Source organism: Armigeres subalbatus, chromosome 1 (genome assembly GCF_024139115.2).
Source record: "Armigeres subalbatus isolate Guangzhou_Male chromosome 1, GZ_Asu_2, whole genome shotgun sequence".
Classification (NCBI taxonomy): Eukaryota; Metazoa; Arthropoda; class Insecta; order Diptera; family Culicidae; genus Armigeres; species Armigeres subalbatus.
Window position 1 is genome coordinate 194104270 of NC_085139.1, and position 19733 is coordinate 194124002.

Genomic DNA, 19733 nt, shown 5'->3' on the forward strand with positions numbered 1-19733 from the left:
TCATATTTGATTGTCAAGTTATAATGATATCCGTTCTATCAACCGGAGTAGATCTACTTTGCTGCAAAAACGCAGAAACTCATACCAATATCGAAAAACCAACAATTCTTGCAGAGCACTCAAGTTCTTTGCAAACAAAAATCCCACAATTCCGGGGGGGAATACATCATATTTTAAAGTTACATCACGTCGGCACTTCAGATTGACTGTTGACGACTTTTTCATGGTCGGTACTTATAATCCTACCGATTTGAATTAATCCCCTCGAACAGATAGCTGCGCACTTTACTTTGTTGAGTAAGGTTGATGAAGGTGTCCTATCAACGTCATGCGCCCAGTCGCGGGTTTCCGTTTGATATCATTTCGCCGTTGACAACGAGTGAATGCGAAGACTGAGAACTGTGATTGCGGGGGTGGGCTTAACTGAAACGCACTATATGTCACACATCGAAACCCGATATCGATCATTTCTTCTGATAGTATGTTTTCTTTGAACTCCTGCGACGGTAACAACAATGACTGATAGGGTCGTTGTGCACTCGATGTCGATATAGCTCTGATTAGCTTCATCACTTCGGTAGGAATATGCATAGCCGCGTTAAATACTAATCATCACAGTGATTTATTCTAACAATATTTCTGTTTGTGTTCCAACTGATAACTGTTTGGCTTTGCTACTAATTCCTTGCCAATTATCCCAGTTCAAATGTATAACCTATTCATTTTCCACCCGTCTTTCAGCACTGGAAGGTTTTCCACCATGTAACGGAGCTGTTCATCCTGGTTCCGGCCCTACTCGGCCTCAAAGGCAACCTGGACATGTGTCTGGCGTCGCGACTTTCCACGCAGGCGAACCTCGGGAACATGACCAGCACCAGGGAGATCATCCACATGATCGTGGGCAACATCGCGCTAGTCCAGGTGCAAGCCACGGTGGCGGCCTTCATCGTGTCCCTGTTCGCCATGGGCGTCGGGGCGGCCATGAATGGGCGGTTTCTGTTCGACCATGCCATGCTGTTGACCGCGTCGAGCATGTTCACCGCGACGTCGTCGTGTTTTGTACTAGGTAAGTGATATGTGATTACCCTTCGATGGTTGGGTTCAATGATTCATTCAGGGACTCTTTGTCATAGATACTAGAAAAGGAAGCTAATTACAATACTTAAATTATTAGGTATTATTCTCTTAATTCACTGAGCTGTGTGAATGAGTGGCTAGACACTGTTAAGCGCGGTAAGACACCGTCTATGTTTGAAGTGCGAAATGCTAAAGTACACAATACCCCTTTCTCTGTTTAATTCTCGCGGGAAGTCGGATTCAAATCAAGTGTGATGATGTAAAGATTTATAATTCGGTGTCCAGATATGGCGGCAGTGGACGGAACTTTATGACTTCCAAGTACCGGTGGTTATAAATATCGGGGATTCCACATAATTTACACGGAATTCCTCTGTAATAAATGCTAACCGGAACTATGATGGCATATAAATCATGGGGACACTTTATTGCATATTATAAACCTTATCGGATGCCTGTGATATGTGCTTTACATTGTTGTAGTTATTATTTTGTTCTTTAATTTGAATTTGTTATACTTTGTAAGCAATTTTGCGTGAATTTCCTCGGAAAGCTTATTCAATATGGTTACATCATTTGTGTTATCACAAAGCCATCCAAATCAAAACTAATCTTGAATCGTCATAACATATCCACTGAAAAAATGTTTTGTAGTGAACCAGCGAGTTGGTACAGTCCATTACAGTCCACTTGTCCTTTGCTTGCATTTCTAGCTATCACCAATGACGTTAAGCCGTACTATTGCCCTGGATTTCAAGTGGCACCCCGCAATTATGAGAAGTTTGTTTTACGCAGATATTTGTGAAGGCGGCCATCTTTAGAGCATTGAGAGCCAATAGGCTTAGGGTATGAACATTAGGGTATCTCAATCCAATATGGGAGAAAATAAGAGAGGGTTATAAACTACAAAGAAAAACTAGAATTCTGTTTGGCTTTCAAACTAAATCATTTTGGGTTTTCAAATCCTTATGGGATTTCATATGGAATACTTTTGAACTTCCGAGCGGATTTAGGCATCAGAACGGAATTATTTTTGGGGTTTCAAACAGAATTCTTTTATGATTCCAAACTGAATCTTTCTTCGAAGCCTCTCAAAATTCCAAAAAGATTCCATTCAGAAAAACAAAATAATTCCAATCAAAAGCCTAAAATGGTTCCGTTCAAAAGCTTTAAAGAATTCCATTTGGAAGCCCAAAAAATTTCCGTTCGTACGGATTTCAGCACTGTGCACTTCCGAACATAGTCCTTCTGGGTTTACGAACGGAATTCCTTCGAGCTCTGTTCTGAACGATTTTTTTGGCTTTCGAAGGAAATCCCTCTGGGCTTCCGAATGAATTCCTGATGGGCTTCCAAAGAAAAACATTTTAGAATTCCGAAAAGAATACTTTTGGGCTTCCGAACGGATTCTTTTTGGACTTTCGAAAGGAATACTTTTGGATTTTCGATTGGGGCCTTCTGGGCTTCTGAATGGAATCTTTTTCTGCTTCTGGACAAGCGATTCCGAATAGAATCCTTATGGGGATTCCGAACGGAATTCTGGGATTTCCTACAGAAGCCCTGAAAAGATTTTGTTCGGAAGCGCAAGAGAAATCGGTTCGAAAACCCAGAAGAGTTCCTTACGAAAGCCAGAAAGAGTCCCGTTAGGAAGTCCAAAACATTTCCGCTTGTAATCCCAGAAGTATGTCCCGCTCTCAAAGAAATCCTTTGATGCTTCTGAACGGAATTCTTTTGAGCTTCCAAAACAAAATTCTTTAAGGCTTCCAGATGGAATTCTTTTGGACTTCAAAACGGAATCTTTTTTGGACTTTCGAACGAAATTATTTTGGACTTCGAACGGAGTCCTTTTAGACATTCGAAAGGAATACTTTTGGACTTCCCAGTGAACCCAAAAGAGCTTCTCAATGGATTTAATGGAATGCAGTCGATGATTGCAACAACGACTCAATTTGATAGCGTATGACTATTGCGTCTAAGTATAGTAGCGCTCGGATTTATCCCGCACACTCAAGGGACAATATATGACGGATCACCTTCAGGCTCCCACCAGTAGGCAGTGGATATTTTTGCATATTTCATAAATATTCTATCTATCTCAAATACAAAAAACGCAACATTCCTTCTGGGATTCCGACGGGGTTTCTCCTAGGATTCCGATGAGAATCCTTTAGTGATTCCTACGGGAGTGTTTCAGGGATTCCGACGGGAATCTCCAGAGATTTCGACGGGAATCCTCCTAGCATGCCGAAGGGAACCTCCAGAAATCCTGAAGGCAATCCACCAGGGATATTCCAGGGATTCTGACAGGAATGTTCCAGTGAGTCTAACGGGAACGTTCCAGGGATTTCAATGAGAATCTTCTAGAGATCCTCCATCCTCCAGGAATTCCGACTGGAATGTGCCAGGAATTCCAACGGGAATGCTCCAGGGATTTCATCGTCAATGTTCCAGGGATTTAGAAGCAAATCGTAGAAGGAATCCAAAGCAATCTGTTGAGAGGTCCCGAAGCAAATCGTCGAGGGACTTCGAGTTAACACACCAGGGATTCTGAAGGGAATCCTCCAGAGATGTTGAAGCAAATCACTGAGGGATTCCGAAGCAAATCTTCGAGGGATTTCGCAACAAATCATCGAAGGATTTCGAAGCACATCGTCAGAGGTATTCCGACGCAAATCGTCGAAGTATTCTAAACAAATCGGCAAGGAATTTCGAAGCAAATCTCCGAACTATTCCGAAACAAATTTCCGAACGATTCCGGAGGAATTCCGAAGCAAATCAAAGAGAGATTCTAAGCAAATCCTCCATGGACAGAGACCTAAGGGTATCACTCAGCGATACCGTAAGGAATCCAGTGTGAATCTTCTGGATTTTGGTTGGAATACTTCGATGATTCTAAAACGTATTCTCCAGAGATTCAATCATCTCGTATGACTCGAGAATTGTCGATTTTGACACGTCTCAGAGAAAAGACCGTGTAATTCAAATGGGAGGTACCGACAATTCTCAATTCATTCGAAATGCCTCACCTCATACGAGACGCGAAGTAGGTACCACGATTGCTTTGATTGATATTTGGGTGGCTCTCCATTGTTGTTCATATAAAGCTTACTTTGATGCGTTCAAATCAATTAGGCGTTGCTTTTTTATAATTATCACCAAGTGTAATTTTACTGCCACATATGATTTTTTTTTCCAGAAATGAGAAACAAGCTCATTTGTCTTTCACTCATTTCATTATGATAGGGTAAATATGGGAGAAAAACTATTGTCTTCAAACTTTTTCAGTGATTCATTATGCGATATGTTATATCACTGGTAACTAACTTTTCAAACCCTGGGGGGGCTATTTTTTTCTAAGGAGGGCTAAGTCCTCTCTATACCCTCTTATTTACGCCAATAGTTCCTACGTTGTCAAAAGTACATGGTTTGGAATAGTGCCTTTTGAAATATTAACCCACGACTTGTTTTCAAAGATTTCAATAGTAAGGAATAACTTTTGATAAAAATGCTAGAACAAAAGTTACTTGGCATAGTTGAAATTAGCGGAAAATAAAAAAAAATTGTTTATTGTGAAGCAATAGTTACTTGATTGTTTCCAATAGTTTCAATATTTTTACATAAAATTTTATTATATAAGCAGTTTAATCAACCATAAATACATGCCAAAAATTGCTTTAAATTGTTGATTGTTGATGAAAGTTGGAAGGTGCAAAATTTGATGGAGTTCTACAGCTACAATGGGAAAATGAGCATTAAACTAAATTTGCGATGTATTTATTTTTTGTTTATCCGTTAGAAATATTTAATTAACATTTTGTCCTACTGGTCTACGAAAGATCAAGGGGGGGATAATAAAAATTAATATTAATATGAAAAAAAAATAAAAAATAAACTTCTCGGATTTGTTAAAGAATGGTTTGAAAATCCTCAAAATTATCCGAATTGTATTTTGTTGCCCCCTCAAAATATTATTTTTAGGCAAAAAAAAATCCGAGGGGGGGAAGTGTTTTTAAATATTTGTATCAGCCTCATTATTTTATTTATTCAGCTTTAGGTTATGATAGTTTGTGCTTTAATTAAATACATTCTATTACAAATACACATAAAGTTATCAAAATACGTTAAAAATATTGTTCGAAGCACGTATCTTGCTTGATACATGAAAGATGAACTCTAAAGCCACACTGTTGAATATCTGCACTCCATAATTAGTACGATGGGATTGTGGTCGCAGCATCATTTTTTTTTTATTCCATCCTTTATTTGTTAGGCACTCTGTGTTACTTAACCGCTACTGTGCCGAGATCTACTGTGGTATTCTGCCATACAGAATCCACACAGAATCTATTTTTAGATTTCCATTGCTCATTATTGTTGTCGTTGCCAGTCCATCTCATCGTGAGTCCATTGTGTCCGTTTGTCCATGTCGTGCATCCAATGATCGTTTGCATTATTCGGTTGCCATTAAGCCGGGTCCGTTGGAGGAATGCCTCCGAGCAGAACAAATTGTCAGTCGTCATTAGGCAGCTGTACGGATGCGTTCCCCAATACGCTACCGCAAGGGCTGCGCATCCGGCGACTGACGAGGGTTTGGTGGAGGGGCTGGGAACCGAACCCATGACCATCCGCTTGTAAGGTGAACGTGTAGCCAACTACGCTACGGAACCCCATTATCGCAGCATCATGTTGTTCCGGAATGCTCAAAATCTTACGTAGATGTCTACTTGTTGAAAAATGCTCGGGAAATCTACTTTGTTTTGGAGGATGTCGGAAACTAGAAGAGCTCTAGAAACATCTCTCCGCGTTGCAAGGGTATCCAGACGAATCAGTCGACAATGGTTTTTGTAACTTGGTAGCATCAGTGGATCTTTCCATAGCAGTTGACGAAGTGCGAAATCTAATATAGCACCGTTGAGCTGACTCGATTCTCTCAGTTCCATTTTGATAGTGTGGGGTCAAAACTCCAGTATGAACGAACTAAGGCACAATAAATTGAAAGTCAACTGGGGTCGAGTATTAATCCGAGTTCGTTCACCCTTTTCCATCTAACTCCAGAAAAGAAATAGTTATTGCCTGATTTTCTCAAAATTGCACGCGGCGAACCCTTCATGAACCGCCAGCACCCCGACTAGAAGAGCATAACAAAAATTGACTTCAATTTTAACATATTGTGATATTTATAACTTATTTTGATACAATTTTGTTCTCAGTAGCCATTATCTTTCAAATGTTGTAACAGGATTATATCATAATATGATTTGAAAAATGCTTAACACAGAATTGCCCAACAGTAGGCAATTAAAATAGATGTAGCAAAGTCTCCCAGCCATAGATATCACAACGCTGATGTAATTTGAAAAGGTTGCCTTATTTGTAATGTTGTTAATTTCATGTGCTCGAAAAATATTCTTGTTCAAACAAAAACAAAAAACTATGATTGTTGATCACAACCTGGAGACCTATCACGACCTGTAAAAATTCCAACTGCACAGAAACAATATATTTTGTATCTGATTCTGTTATAAATTTCTAACAAAATATGTTATTTTTATGATAAAATTGTAACAAAATTTGATAGTTTTTTGTCTCCAGTAGTGTAGTTTTTGATAGAAATTTAGATATTTTAACAACATCCTGCACCATGTTTCTAACAAATTTTGTTATAAAAATTTAGTGTAACATAATAACATAGGATGATATAATTTTGATATGACCTTCTAGTTGGGACGGCGTGTACTCGATTCTTATGGGTGAATATAGCATTGCGGTGTATCGTTTAGCGCTACCGTACCTTTCGACAGTCATTCCCCGCGTGAAGTTTTGTACAAGTTCCCATTTGGGAACATTACAAACGCCGCGCAGTGTATCATATCCAGAAAATCTGACAATATACACGGTTATATTCCTTAGTCAGTAGAACGTAATAACTGAACATTCCTCAGGATTGCCAGTCATATTATTCTTCTGGCACCAATCGGTGAAGGCGTCCAATTGCCGTTGTAGAAACTGTACGGACATCTGCCCCAGAGCGTATGGTAAAATAGATTTTGAAGTCATCAGCGGAGGATAACCGAGGTCCCTCTCTTACTGCCGTTACATCGTTGGAATATAGGAGAAAGATAATGTTGCTGCCTTGCTGTATGCCTGATAAAATGGGAAGCGATGCAGAAGTTGAATTGCCGATGACAGACGATCGCTTAGGTAGGACTGGAACCAATTCAAAATTGTCCCATGGTTTCCAGACTTCACAAGTCTTTCAACAGTGCTTTGATGTTTGACTTTGTTGAATGCTGCTGAATGGTCCAGGTACACCACATCAGTTTGCGCTCGATCTTGCATACTGTCAGCCACTTAGGAGGTGAGACATAGGAGATTTGATGTTGTTGAGCGTCCCGAGATTAAATTTCATCGGTAACATTGTCCAAACATGAAAATATAATATCTGCAGTCTGTATCTCTGTTTACCAATCTATCTTCTTCTTCTTCTTCTTCTTCTATATACATTAAAATGAATTTCTGTCTGTCTGAACCTTATAGACTCGGAAACTACTGAACCGATCGGCTTGGAGATTTGTATGCAGAGGTTTTTGGGTCCGGGGAAGGTTCTTAAGATGGTTCGAGACCCCTCCCCAATGAAAGGGGGGCTCCCATCCAAATGAAACATCAATTTTCTCATAACTCGAGAATTAATCATAGAATAAATCAATTTTAGGCGAGATTAAGTTCGTCGGGTCTGCTAGTAATAAATATTAATCAACGAAAATCTCTAGAAACGCTTTGCAAGTCCCCTCTGATCCATATTAAGCCATGCCATCCACTCTAAACCAATTACGCAAATAACATGTTTGAACTTTTTTTCTTCTGCAGATTTTGTATTAGTGGCTGTGATTTTACTGTCTAATAAGTTGAAAATGAATCCGGATAACCTGGCGACACCGTTGGCCGCCTCGATCGGTGATGTGGTATCCATTAGTATACTTTCCTTCATAGCGTCAATGCTATTTGATCATCTAGGTAAGCTGCTGCCGATATGATCCTTCAAGAACCCCAAATTAATTCTCTCCAATTGTTCGTTCCAGACACCCACCTATGGATAACATTCGTCGTGGTTGCCTGCTATTTTATTCTGTTACCATTCTGGGTATTTTTAGTATATAGGAACAAATACACGAGGCCCGTGTTGACAACTGGATGGATACCCGTACTATCGGCACTTTTCATTAGTGGGTGAGTTAGGCGCCTTTCTCGCGTAATACTCTTAACTTTCTGAACCCCCTTATTGACCCGCGTCCTTCTCTTACAGCTTGGGCGGTCTTGTGTTGGATACCGCGGTCGGAGTTTTCAACGGTTTCGTCGTATTCCAGCCCATCATCAACGGCATTGGTGGCAACCTGGTATCCGTCCAGGCAAGCAAAATATCCACGATGCTGCACCAGAGTTCGATCATTGGCATCATTCCACCGCACGCCACGATCTGCGAGGTGCCATGGAAGGCACTGTTCAAGGGTGGTACGTAAACTGTCACACTATAAAGACGCACAGTCCTTGCCCAATAATTGAAATCTTTGTTTATTTTTTATTTACAGTTCCTTATGCCAAAACTGCTAGAATTCTGATCCTCATGTCAATTCCCGGACAAGTGCTGTTCATCTTCGCTGCTGATTACATTCACATGTCCGAATCAACGATTGGTGCTCCGTTTGTGTTTTCGTACATGCTCGTCAGTTTGATACAGGTATGAGTTATTCCTATTTTGATTCAAGTCTAAAACATTTGAAAAATAAGAAGCTAAATGATATTAGCAATTGAAAAACAAAGATCCCATAGTACATCATCTAACGGATATCGTTCTTCCAGGTTATGTTGCTCCTGTACATTGCTCACGTTATTATCCACGCCATGTGGAAGTGGAAGATCGACCCAGACAACTCGGCCATCCCGTACCTGACGGCTTTGGGCGATCTGCTGGGCTCGAGTCTGCTGGCACTGGCGTTCCTGTTCCTGCAGTCCATCGGGCATCCCTACGGAGAGACCGTGGAGGAGATCGGCAGCACGGTTACCACCGCCATGTCCTTCAGCCCGGTGGATATCGATATAAATAAGAACTTCGGTATTTATTAGCTTTCACACAGATCCAACCTTCTTCCCCATCATCTCCTTAGCGTTTAATTTCCCCATAAAGTGAGAATCTGCAAAACCCCTGAAAAAACAGGGAACTGAAAATGTGTAATGATTGAATGTGTAGATAGAATGTGTTACAATATTGTGCAAGAAAAAATGTCGATTTCTTTTGTCCCCATGCGGCAGCCCTTGATCCCAATTGTCCCGCAGATAAAAGTTGTATATTTATGGTTACTTTGATAAGAACAGTATTGAAAACTCTTACTTTTATACGTAAGTTTGACTTTTTATTTAATTTTTCACCTTGTATAAACCGCACTCATGAACCCACGCAAACAAATTGTCGCAGGAAAAACGATATTAACTATAATTTAGCGTCTCAACTCAAACGTTCCTTGGTCTATCAAGTCATCCCCGAGGAACAGTCATTCTATACATCCGAGCCTCGCTCATCATCCTTGTTTCCGCATCCTATTGAATGTCCTCTAAACGATAGCAAAAAGCAGAATGGCTCAAATAACATAGTTTAAATTGTGTTGTTTATTTATAACTTAGTTCAATAGATAGGTCAAAAGGCTCTCTCGTTAACTCAATAGTAAAAAAAATCAGGATTGGAATGCTTTGATACGGATTTTGGTTTCAAACACTAGTTTTGGTCAACTTTCAACCGATTTTTCGTTTTGCTAACCCTAAAAAACGCCCACTTAAATTCAAAGCATTTGCATTGCATACACACACACTAGCATGAATGAAATGTGATTAATTCGGTTAATAACAATAACCCGTCAGTTCAAAGAATAACAAAACAGAAATAAGTTTTAACTGGATATAGTACTTGCGTAAGCTATTTGTAAATAAAAATAAACAAATTAACTACTTCATCCAAGGGCTAGTAAACTATGAAGAAAACAAAGTAAGCATAAGTTGTTTTTTTTTTTCAATTGACCTCATACCACAAAATAAGCACCATGAACGAAATTTCGTGTTGAAGTGGAGGTAAGGAAACCGCAAAATAGTATAAACAGGAAACCAATCGACTATTACTAAGATTTTAATGCTCTTTACGAGCGGACTTTAAAATAGCGACGATAGGCAATTTTTTCTTAATTTTACTAAGAAAATAAAGCAACTATTTAACTATAGCCTAATAAATGTTAATAAATTTTCAACGCATATTTGCTTGAGTTGACGCTTAAGGTTTGTTTCAGTTTTTTTTTGCTTCCACTTTCTATTTTTTATAAATTTTTCAGAGAAATATCATGACCCCTCCCATTTCTGTGCAGTTCCTTATTCGGCGCATTTTAAGCTAAATTGTATGGAACATTTAAATAATCCCGAAATTATTACCTTCAACGGCATAATAATATTATTTACTCACGGCTGTGGGTTATTCGAAACTAGATACTAGATATATTTGACTTTCCATAAGTTATCAAAAAGTGCGCAGAATTAGTTCCTCTTCCTCCTTTCACGGTACCAAAATTCAGTCAGAAGATTACCTTCCGCCAGACCTTTCTATTGTTTAATATGGTTTTTTACAATGTTTATTTGATTTTTACAATTTTTTAACGCAATTTTGGTTATCGGAACGTGTTTCCTATTAATAAACCCTAAAGCATTTTTAACAATTTACTTTAATCAAACAGTACCATTAGCGTTCGTTCAAAGTCCGATTAACAAATTTAAAACCAAGTACACATTAAAGCATAAATTGAGTTTTTTTTGTATTTTGATTTATTAGTAGGTACAAAATCGTACCATGTTGCAGACGTTTAAAATGATCAGATATAGACCACATTCAATTTGATTTTGGCTACAACGTATTACGGTAGTGCATAAAACTATTTCAATTTTGACAACAGAAAAGAAACTTCAAATAGGTACATGCTTTTCTTTTTTTAATATACATACCATAGAATTTCTTAGGGTTACTTTATTAGCTCTAATAAGAGGAATACTCGGTTGTTAAAGGCTGAGTAATTAAATACCGTTGGTACTACGCGTACCTGGTATTAAAGGAATAAAAGAGAACCCATTTTGCTGTCCTTATCCTTCTACCCAGCAATTCCTAACTCTACGTTCCCGTGGTGCCGGCCGGGGTATGAGCAACTTCAGGTAGGATCGCATAAAAAGTAGACATCGCTTGATGGATACTTGCAGCTTCCACGTACTCTCTGCTGATACACACCATGTCTCACTGGCGTATAACAATACGGATTTCTCGTTAGACTTGAATGTTCGAAATTTGTTGCGTTACCTAATTGTGAACTCGCCAAAGCGGGCCTAGTTTTACTAGGCTCTCGCCGATATTCCCCACGAACACGAATGCACGGTTCGTGGCTGAAAATAATCCTGTATTCGATTTTGCCGTGACCGCTCCTCGTGGTTAAAAACAATCTGAGTAAAACAAATTTTCGTGTACGTACATGCTCGCAGAAATCCTAAATGATACGCGCTGCGATGTCGATGTCTATCTTTGTTCCGCCGTCCAACGCTAACTGGCTACCAAAAATATTGAAAGTTTTTGACCTTATCGCTTATCCTCTGCTTCCCGGCTATTGTAAAGTTGGAGGGGTTGTTTGTGTTGACATTCCACCATTTGGTCTTGTTAACGTTGATGGTTGAGAAGCGTTCGACCAGCTCGTTCAGCTTACTCTGCATTATCAGAGTACCGTCGCGCCAGTCGTGCAACATCATCAGCCAAATTCGAGTCTCTCTGGTACTCCGTAGTAGTAGACTGCCAGGGAAGACCAAGGTTTGGTACGTGGTCAATTGCATCCACCTCATCGTCGATTACGATGAGGTACATTAACCGAGACTAAATACATTCGTGCCTTACCCTAACGACCGAGGGGGGCGGAAAAAGCCACGTTGTACCAGACTCTGCGGTGATTGCGGTTCGATAAGGCCGACGATTTTATCCGAAACTCCCTAGCGTCTGAGGGCGCCACACAGATTCTTGTGGTTCAGACGATCGAAAGCTTTTTCGTAATCATTGAATACCAAATGGAAGGACGCTTGGAATTCGTCGGCCTGCTCCAGGATGATTCGGAGCGTGACAATATGGTCCATACATGATCTTCTACGGCGGAACTCTGAACCTGAACCTGATCCGGATGGAGTTGCTACGTGCATACTAAAAAAATGCAACCAACAATTATTTGAACCTCTAGCCTATCTGAGCGTCTATTTTCCCTACATAATGGGCAGTCTCGCCAAGAAGCCAAGAATATTTCCCACCCGAAAACATCCTGAACCGGACCAAGAATCGAACTCGCCATTCCCGTATTGGCAATCCTACGCCTTTGCTCGTCAGGCTAACTGGAGACCCTTCGATATGACTTTGGGATGACTCTTTAGATCTGCCATCGTATGAGAGTCACTGTCAACTGATTGGAGTGGAGACGTCGATGCAAAGGCGGAAACGGCCTAAAGCAATCTGCAAAGCCAAACTGCTGCTGAAACGCCCCAAATTTGCTAGAACTGGTCACCGTTTTCGCTCATTCCCCTGAGACCATGACGAGCCATGACACGCTCATGGTCCGTTTAGGCGGAGCTTATCTTCACATTGAGGTCACTCACTGTAAAAATTCTTTTTTTAATGTAACTTGGCAGCACCTGGAGATAGTTCAGGGGACTTTAGGAAAGCTTCCGGAGGTATCAAAATCAGTTATTTTCATAGAACCACAAATTATGGCAATATAGGTCTCAACTTCAATATTTTGCAAGATACGAAGAACTACGACATCAAATTTTGCCGCATCCGGAGGCTCCTCCAAGGGCCTTGGGACTGTCTGACTGAGTGCGGCCAATATTCCCAGAAACATATTTTGATGTCACAATTTCACTTGTCTTGCAAAATGCTGGCTTTTGATACCCATATCGACATAATTTTGTGATATTATGAAAATGAAAGATTTTGATGGCTCCGGAGACAAAAAATTAGCCCTCCTAGGATTTGAAAAGTCAGTTAGCAGTGATATCAAATTTCAACATATTCACCCTATTATAATGAAATGAGTGAAAGGCAAAAATCTCATTTCTGAGACAGATTCCCATTAGAATCCGAGAAGGATTTTCATCAGAATCCGAGAAGAATTCTCATTGGAATCGCTAAAGAATTCCTTTAAGAATCATCGAAGAATTCCAAGCGGAATCCAGAAGAAATCACACCGGATTCCGTCCGGTATCGATGAGGGATACCCTTAGGAATTTGTTTCATAATCCATGAAAGATTTGCTTCAGAATCTCTCGTTGATTTGCTTCGGAATTCCTCCGGAATCGTTTAAAGGTTTACTTCGGAACCAGTCGGATATTTGTTTCGGAATTGTTCGGAGATTTGCTTCGGAATTATTTGATGATTTGTTTCAGAATTCTTTGACGATTTACTTCTGAATCTCTTGAAGATTTAATTCGCAGTCTCTCAATGTTTTACCTCGGAATCCCTCAATTATTTGCTTCGGAATTCCTCGACGAATTGTTTCGGAAGCATTCGACGATTTACTTCTGAAAGATTTAGGTTAGAGTCCCTCGACGATTTATTTCGGAATCCCTCGACGATATGCATCTAAATGCTTCGATGATTTGCTTTGTATTTGCTACTCGAGTATTTTACTATCGCGGAGTCGGAAACTTGTTAAATGGGGGTCTCACCAGTGCTGGGAGTAACACGGCTCTGGCCCCCAGTCAGTTACACTACCTCGGTAGACGGCGCAGGTGTCATCTGCGAACAGAGACAGAATGCCGCCTTATGGAGGTTCTGGCAAGTCGGAGTTGAACAGGTTAATCAGCAGGGGCCCGAGGGTATTGCGCTGGGGGACGCCTGCAACGATGTCGTGCGCATTGGAAATCGCTCCGCTGATTGAGACCCGGAATGTCCTTGCCGACAGGTAATTGTGGATGATTTTTTCCAGGGAGCTGGGAAGATTGTAGCGTTGTAGTTTGAATGCCATACATTGTCGAATGCCTTCTCGACAACGAGTAAGGCCGTGGCGGATGTTTTTGAAACAAACTTGTTCCGTCTGAGGACGTTGGTAACTCGGGTCAGTTGGTATACGGTTTATCTACCGCGTCGGACACCAAACTGTTCCTCGAGCAAGATGTATCCGGTGTTCGGCAGGCTCAAGAAACCGGCTGTGAATCGCCTTTTCAAACAGCTTGGATAACCCTGAGAGAAGGCTGATGGGACGATAGCGTTTCGGAGACGAATGATCCTTCCCAGGCTTCCGGATGGGGATGACTTTCGCTGACTTCCAGGACGATGGGAAGTATCTGAGACGGAGACACTGATTAAAGATCAGCAAAAGGGGCTCGACGAACGGGGCACTCATACGTTTGAGCTCGAGATTCAGGATGCTGTCGATGCCTGGGGCCTTCATGTTTTTCGATGATTTGATATATGCCGTCAATTCGCTAGCTGAGATCTCCAAGTCCTCCAAGAAGTTTTTGGGAATAATATAGACGTTGTTGACATGCTTGTGGAATGGGCCGTGGTTTGAATTTTGGTCAATTTCCAGAACGACCTAACACATTCTGGAAAAGCGCGGATCTTATTGGAGGAGAAATCACTATTTCTGAGGTCCACCATTCTGGCCTGGATGATTTTTGTCAAGCAATTGCAACGTGTTTTAAGCGCAGGTAGCCCAGTTCTGGACGGCCGCGGTAGGTCGAGTCGTATGAGTGCGAAAGTCCGGGATGTTGACGTTCACTTCCGGTTTTAGATGCGTTTCGGTGATGAACGCCACGGTCTATTTCAGTTGACTAGGCCCACCATAGCAGCCATTTTCAATGAATAACATGCCACGAGTGAAGACCTGGTCGAAATGGGTTTTACATCCGCGCAGCCGAGTGCCGAGCTGGACGAAGATGGGCATCAGTTGCTCCGGGTGGAGCAGATTCTTCCGGTACGACATTTTCGTGCTCCGGCTTTCTACGGAATTCAGGAGAAGGGTGCGAATGCCATTCGCTGGAGGATGGAGCCGGCGGTGCTGGAGCTTGAACCGACGCAACTGCTGCTGCCAGTCGCTTGTGCGGTTGCAACGGTGGAACGATTGGAATCACTCGTCGAGGAGCCATCATGGCCGCATAGTTCATCTCGTTGAGTGCAGGAACACGACCCGATATTTGTCGCCATAGTTATCGCACTTAGGATCGGCCATCTCCATCTTGTCGCATTCGTCGGTCGGATGGGGTTCGCCACACATGTTGCAGCGCGCCTTCATGCCGCAGTTTCTGGTGCCGTGCCCAAAATTGAAGCAGTTGGTGCACTGTGTGACGTCGCGATGCACTGGCCGACACCGTCCCAGTCAACGACGATGGTGTATTTTATAACGCCGACCAGATGGACCAAATAAAGCTGGTTGCGATATCTCCTCGCCTTGTCATCACGAGCGATCTTGTGTAAAGCCACTGGATTCAGGCCGCAACTTCTAAGTTCTTCTTGAAGCTCCTCTTTCTACATGTCATGGAGTCCTCACGACCACAAGCACCCTAGCGATCATCTGGCGAATCTTCGGGCGCAAATCCGACGCATCGCCATTCATAAAAACCAACGAGCACTTTTTCTTCCACTGTGGTTGCACCTGCGTGCCAGCTGCGTTTGCTGCTTGTTACGTTTCTTCGGCGGATTGCCGGCATCGTCGATTAGCAACGACGAATATACTTTGTTCTTCAAAAGCTGTGCCAAGAGCCAGGGATGCCACATATACAGATTTTTCTGTATTTTACAGATTTTTTAGGTAAGGCTGTGACCAAGAATCTGTATTTACAGATATACAGATTTTTGGAAAATTTACAGATTTTACAGATTTCTTGAGCATTTTGATACTGAAAATTTTTGTGAATTACTTTTATGATCTTATTAAAATCCATTCTGAAACTAAATCTCAATTGAAAATACAGAACATGTGGTCTCTGGTACGGTTTGTTCTTAATTGGCAATTTATGCAGATCAATGATGTTGAAACTCGATCAGATTATGTTCCGGAAAATGTTCAGATTAAATTTTTAAAACATGTGGTCGCAGAAAACGCTTTCATAATAATACTAATTCTCAAGTTTAATTCTTTAAAGAATCATGTCTAACCATCAATGATCATATCTAAAATGCTTTGAAACAGTTTATTAGTGTTTCTTTTCAATGCGGGTGAATATGAGTCCAATAAAGTTGTTGTGCATATATGGCTATAATGGATACTTGCCATATGTTATTCGTAAATGATCAAATATCATACCTTGAGAAAGCAAACATTGTTACTTGTATTACTTTATTTGGAATCCTTGGAAAAAAATGTGCAAAAAAATGCTAAATATTGACATGTCTGACTTGTAGCTCCGCATAGTATCTCCGGACTTTATCTTTACTAAAAATCTTTATTAAAAACGATTTTTAATTGGTTCAGATTGATACAGATTTGCAATACAGATTTTTTGACTTGAGATACAGATATAAAGATTTTCTGGAGAAAAAATACAGATTTAAATGTGGCAACCCTGCCAAGAGCAGTTCGCTTCGGCACCTTTCGCGTGACCGAGTCGGCCACCGAGTCTCCCGACGAAGCGAAAACGTAATCTCCACAGACCGTTCTCTCCATCATGTGGTTCAAATCTGCCAAAAACGTGCCTTTGGTAACTTTGGTAATTGATTTTTCCACGTCACGGCTTTCCTCTGTAACTTGTTGGTGATTTTGTTCACGGAAGTTCATGTACCAGCCTTGATCGAGCTGAAAAATGATGATTCGATCGGGAGCTCCGCCATTCTTGTAGCAAATCCAGCTCGCTGGGCGCAGGCATCACGATGTCATCATAAGGTGAGGATGAAATTGAATGAAATGATGCATTGTGGTTACAAATAATTAGCTTACACTAATTCCAACATGAACTATTGATTTTCCCTCTCCACATACCCAAATTTTATGCTTCAATTATTTTTCAAACTGTGCATGGTCTAAACGCCATTTAATGGCGCACGTGCTCAACAGTTATATGTGAGTGTAAATTCAAATTACTGATGATTTTTGGGGTCTAATGTAAATCAAAATTAATAAAAAGATTCTCAGGCTGAGTCCACCACATAACATTTCTTATTGCTTTCATTCTGCAACCGCACTTTTATTTTGAAACAGAAACCCATCTCTATCAGAATTACATTTTATGTTTCCACAGCTCCACAGTTGCTAACCGGCGGGTTCGTCCGTTCAAGTAGGGATATCTGATAATGTTTATTATCGTTTCTATTGTACGCACACGTTTATCTTATGGAAAAACAGCAACAAAATAGAACTTTGCCAAAAATCAGACCTTGTGTATCTGAATATGAAAAAATATGTTCTAGTTTTCAAGTTTTTAATTGTCGATATTTGTTATAACAACATGTTCATGCTTTGGAGATAGATGATTTCTTTTACAAATTTATGATACTGTATCATTTTGGACTTTCAATATGTTGCACTTGATGGATGCCAGTATTTATTTGCTTATTATTGTATCAAGCTCAAACGGTGATTTATTTTTAATTAAATTGTTTTAGGCGGTAAACAAGTGAATAATATCGCAACGATACTTTCGAATGCCATAATTTAAAAAAACTGCTAAATTCCTTATTGAAAACAAAACAAACATAGGAATAGAAAGCTACATATTTTAGGAAGTTCTAAATGTAGTAGCCTCAATGTTCTTCAATTCTTTGGGTCGAAACATGAGTAAAAAAGAAGAATACATCACACATCATTGCCTTCTGCCGTATTAAAACGTTATAGTTTCATCAGCAAGCTTCGCTTCGCATCCATAACAAATTATGTTGACCAATGTACTGCATCTATCTGCTCTGACAAAACGTAAACAAGTATTTATATTTAAGACAATAAGAGATTGAAATGGAAAAAATCACTGTTGCGAGGTCCTTCAATATGTTTAGAAAATAAATAGAGAAACGACCGAGAATCAAGAAGAAACTCATGAAAACATAACTAACGGAATAAAGAATGTGATACTAATTAAAACAAAAGGAGACTTTGAGGTAACGAAGAAGGAAGCCTGAAAGAAAAGTTTTGAAGGTAAAAATTCTAGATAATAATCAAATATGAAGAAGAATGCAACCAGCAAAAGCAGGGGCAAAGGGAAGTTGAATGAAACACATATTCAGGGCAGGTTTAGGAAAATAAATATTTTCTCAGTTAAGATGAACTATTGAAATAATCTGGCACAGAATATTTAACACAACTGAGAGAATTAATATAAAACGATGAAAACCAATAGTTACATTACAGAAATATTCACTCTAAAACAAAAACAACCACAGGTTTTAATGAAAGAACCCCGAATAAATTTAATCAAATAAAATTGGAAAAGAAAAATCATCGGAAAATGTAACATTGATCCCAATATCGTAGATAACACATATATTACAATCCATTTAAGCGTTGAAGTTGTTAGAAAGGTATGAACAATTCCAAGTGAAATTTTGACTGAAGCAGAATGAAATAAATCCGACATACTTTGGACAGAAAATTTGAAAATAAAGTTTGATTACAGCTGTAAAGAGCCCACTTACTTCAGTGAGCTTTCCTTTGTTCGGTATGAAGGGAATCATCGACCTTGGAAAAAATATTGAGTTTGAGAAGTGAAACTTTGAATAAACTAATCAGATTAGTATGGATTTACATCGAGTTAGAGAACACATAGAATCGAATTAATTTATTGTTCGAAGTTGTTCACTCAATTATAATAAGGAAATTAAAGGGTTTAAGTGACAGAAAGCTAATTTTGAAGTAATGAGCAGTTTTCGTTTATGACCACACTAAAGTGTTACATTAGGATGAAATGAAAAGTTAATAATTATTCTTACTTTTTTTTTAGATAAGTACCCTTTGAAAATGTGAAGTGCATTGTTTTTATTAGTTTGTTTTCTAGAGTTGGATTTCGAATATTCATTCTTTCTCGCTCATGTTAACTTACTAGGTATTCTAATACAACTAATAATGACATGACTCCATAATAAATAAATTTCAAATGGGAATTTCACATGATGACGATCGTATAATGAACATATCGCATAAAATGTATCATGTCATATACAATTTTAAGAGATCTATGGACATTCAAATCATGATTGGTTCCAATTGTGTGAACCTCTAGTAATTCGGTATGCGGCACGCTCGTATGATGAACGCCTTCATGTGAAATGGGCCATCCTCAATCAAAACATCGCAATTCAGCTAGAACCACTGAATGAAAAACAAAATGGCGTGGTCACCATCAAAACTCGGTGAAATAGAAAGAACCAAAATAAACTTGTTGCATTTGAGAACATCAACGAGATGAATATTATTTATTCAAAATGATATTTGATGACAGTATATCCCGGTTAATTAGAAATTTATTTAGAGCTCTGTTGGTACAATCTTGAAGAGAGTATGACTGCTGAAGCGCAGGAGAAAATGGATTGAAACGATATGCAAAGGTTTTACGCGACTGTCAATAGCACGCGGCATAAGACTGCGCCAGTTCCCGCCATGTGCAATGAGCAATACGTAACTTCT

General features: G+C 39.9%; 1 protein-coding gene across 9 annotated transcripts in view; it reads left to right on the forward strand.

Annotated features, from left to right (window-relative positions):
• LOC134205632 (solute carrier family 41 member 1) overlaps positions 1-19733 on the forward strand; it is a 282172-nt gene that overhangs the window by 199339 nt on the left and 63100 nt on the right. For 8 of the 9 annotated variants that reach the window (XM_062681057.1, XM_062681053.1, XM_062681054.1 and 5 more), the window contains 7 exons: positions 527-577; positions 742-1066; positions 7942-8088; positions 8154-8301; positions 8378-8583; positions 8661-8809; positions 8932-9184. In XM_062681057.1, coding sequence (XP_062537041.1) covers positions 527-577; positions 742-1066; positions 7942-8088; positions 8154-8301; positions 8378-8583; positions 8661-8809; positions 8932-9184 — 1279 coding nt within the window. The remainder of the gene's footprint in view (positions 1-526; positions 578-741; positions 1067-7941; positions 8089-8153; positions 8302-8377; positions 8584-8660; positions 8810-8931; positions 9185-19733) is intronic. The other variant, XM_062681060.1, reaches the window with a different exon arrangement.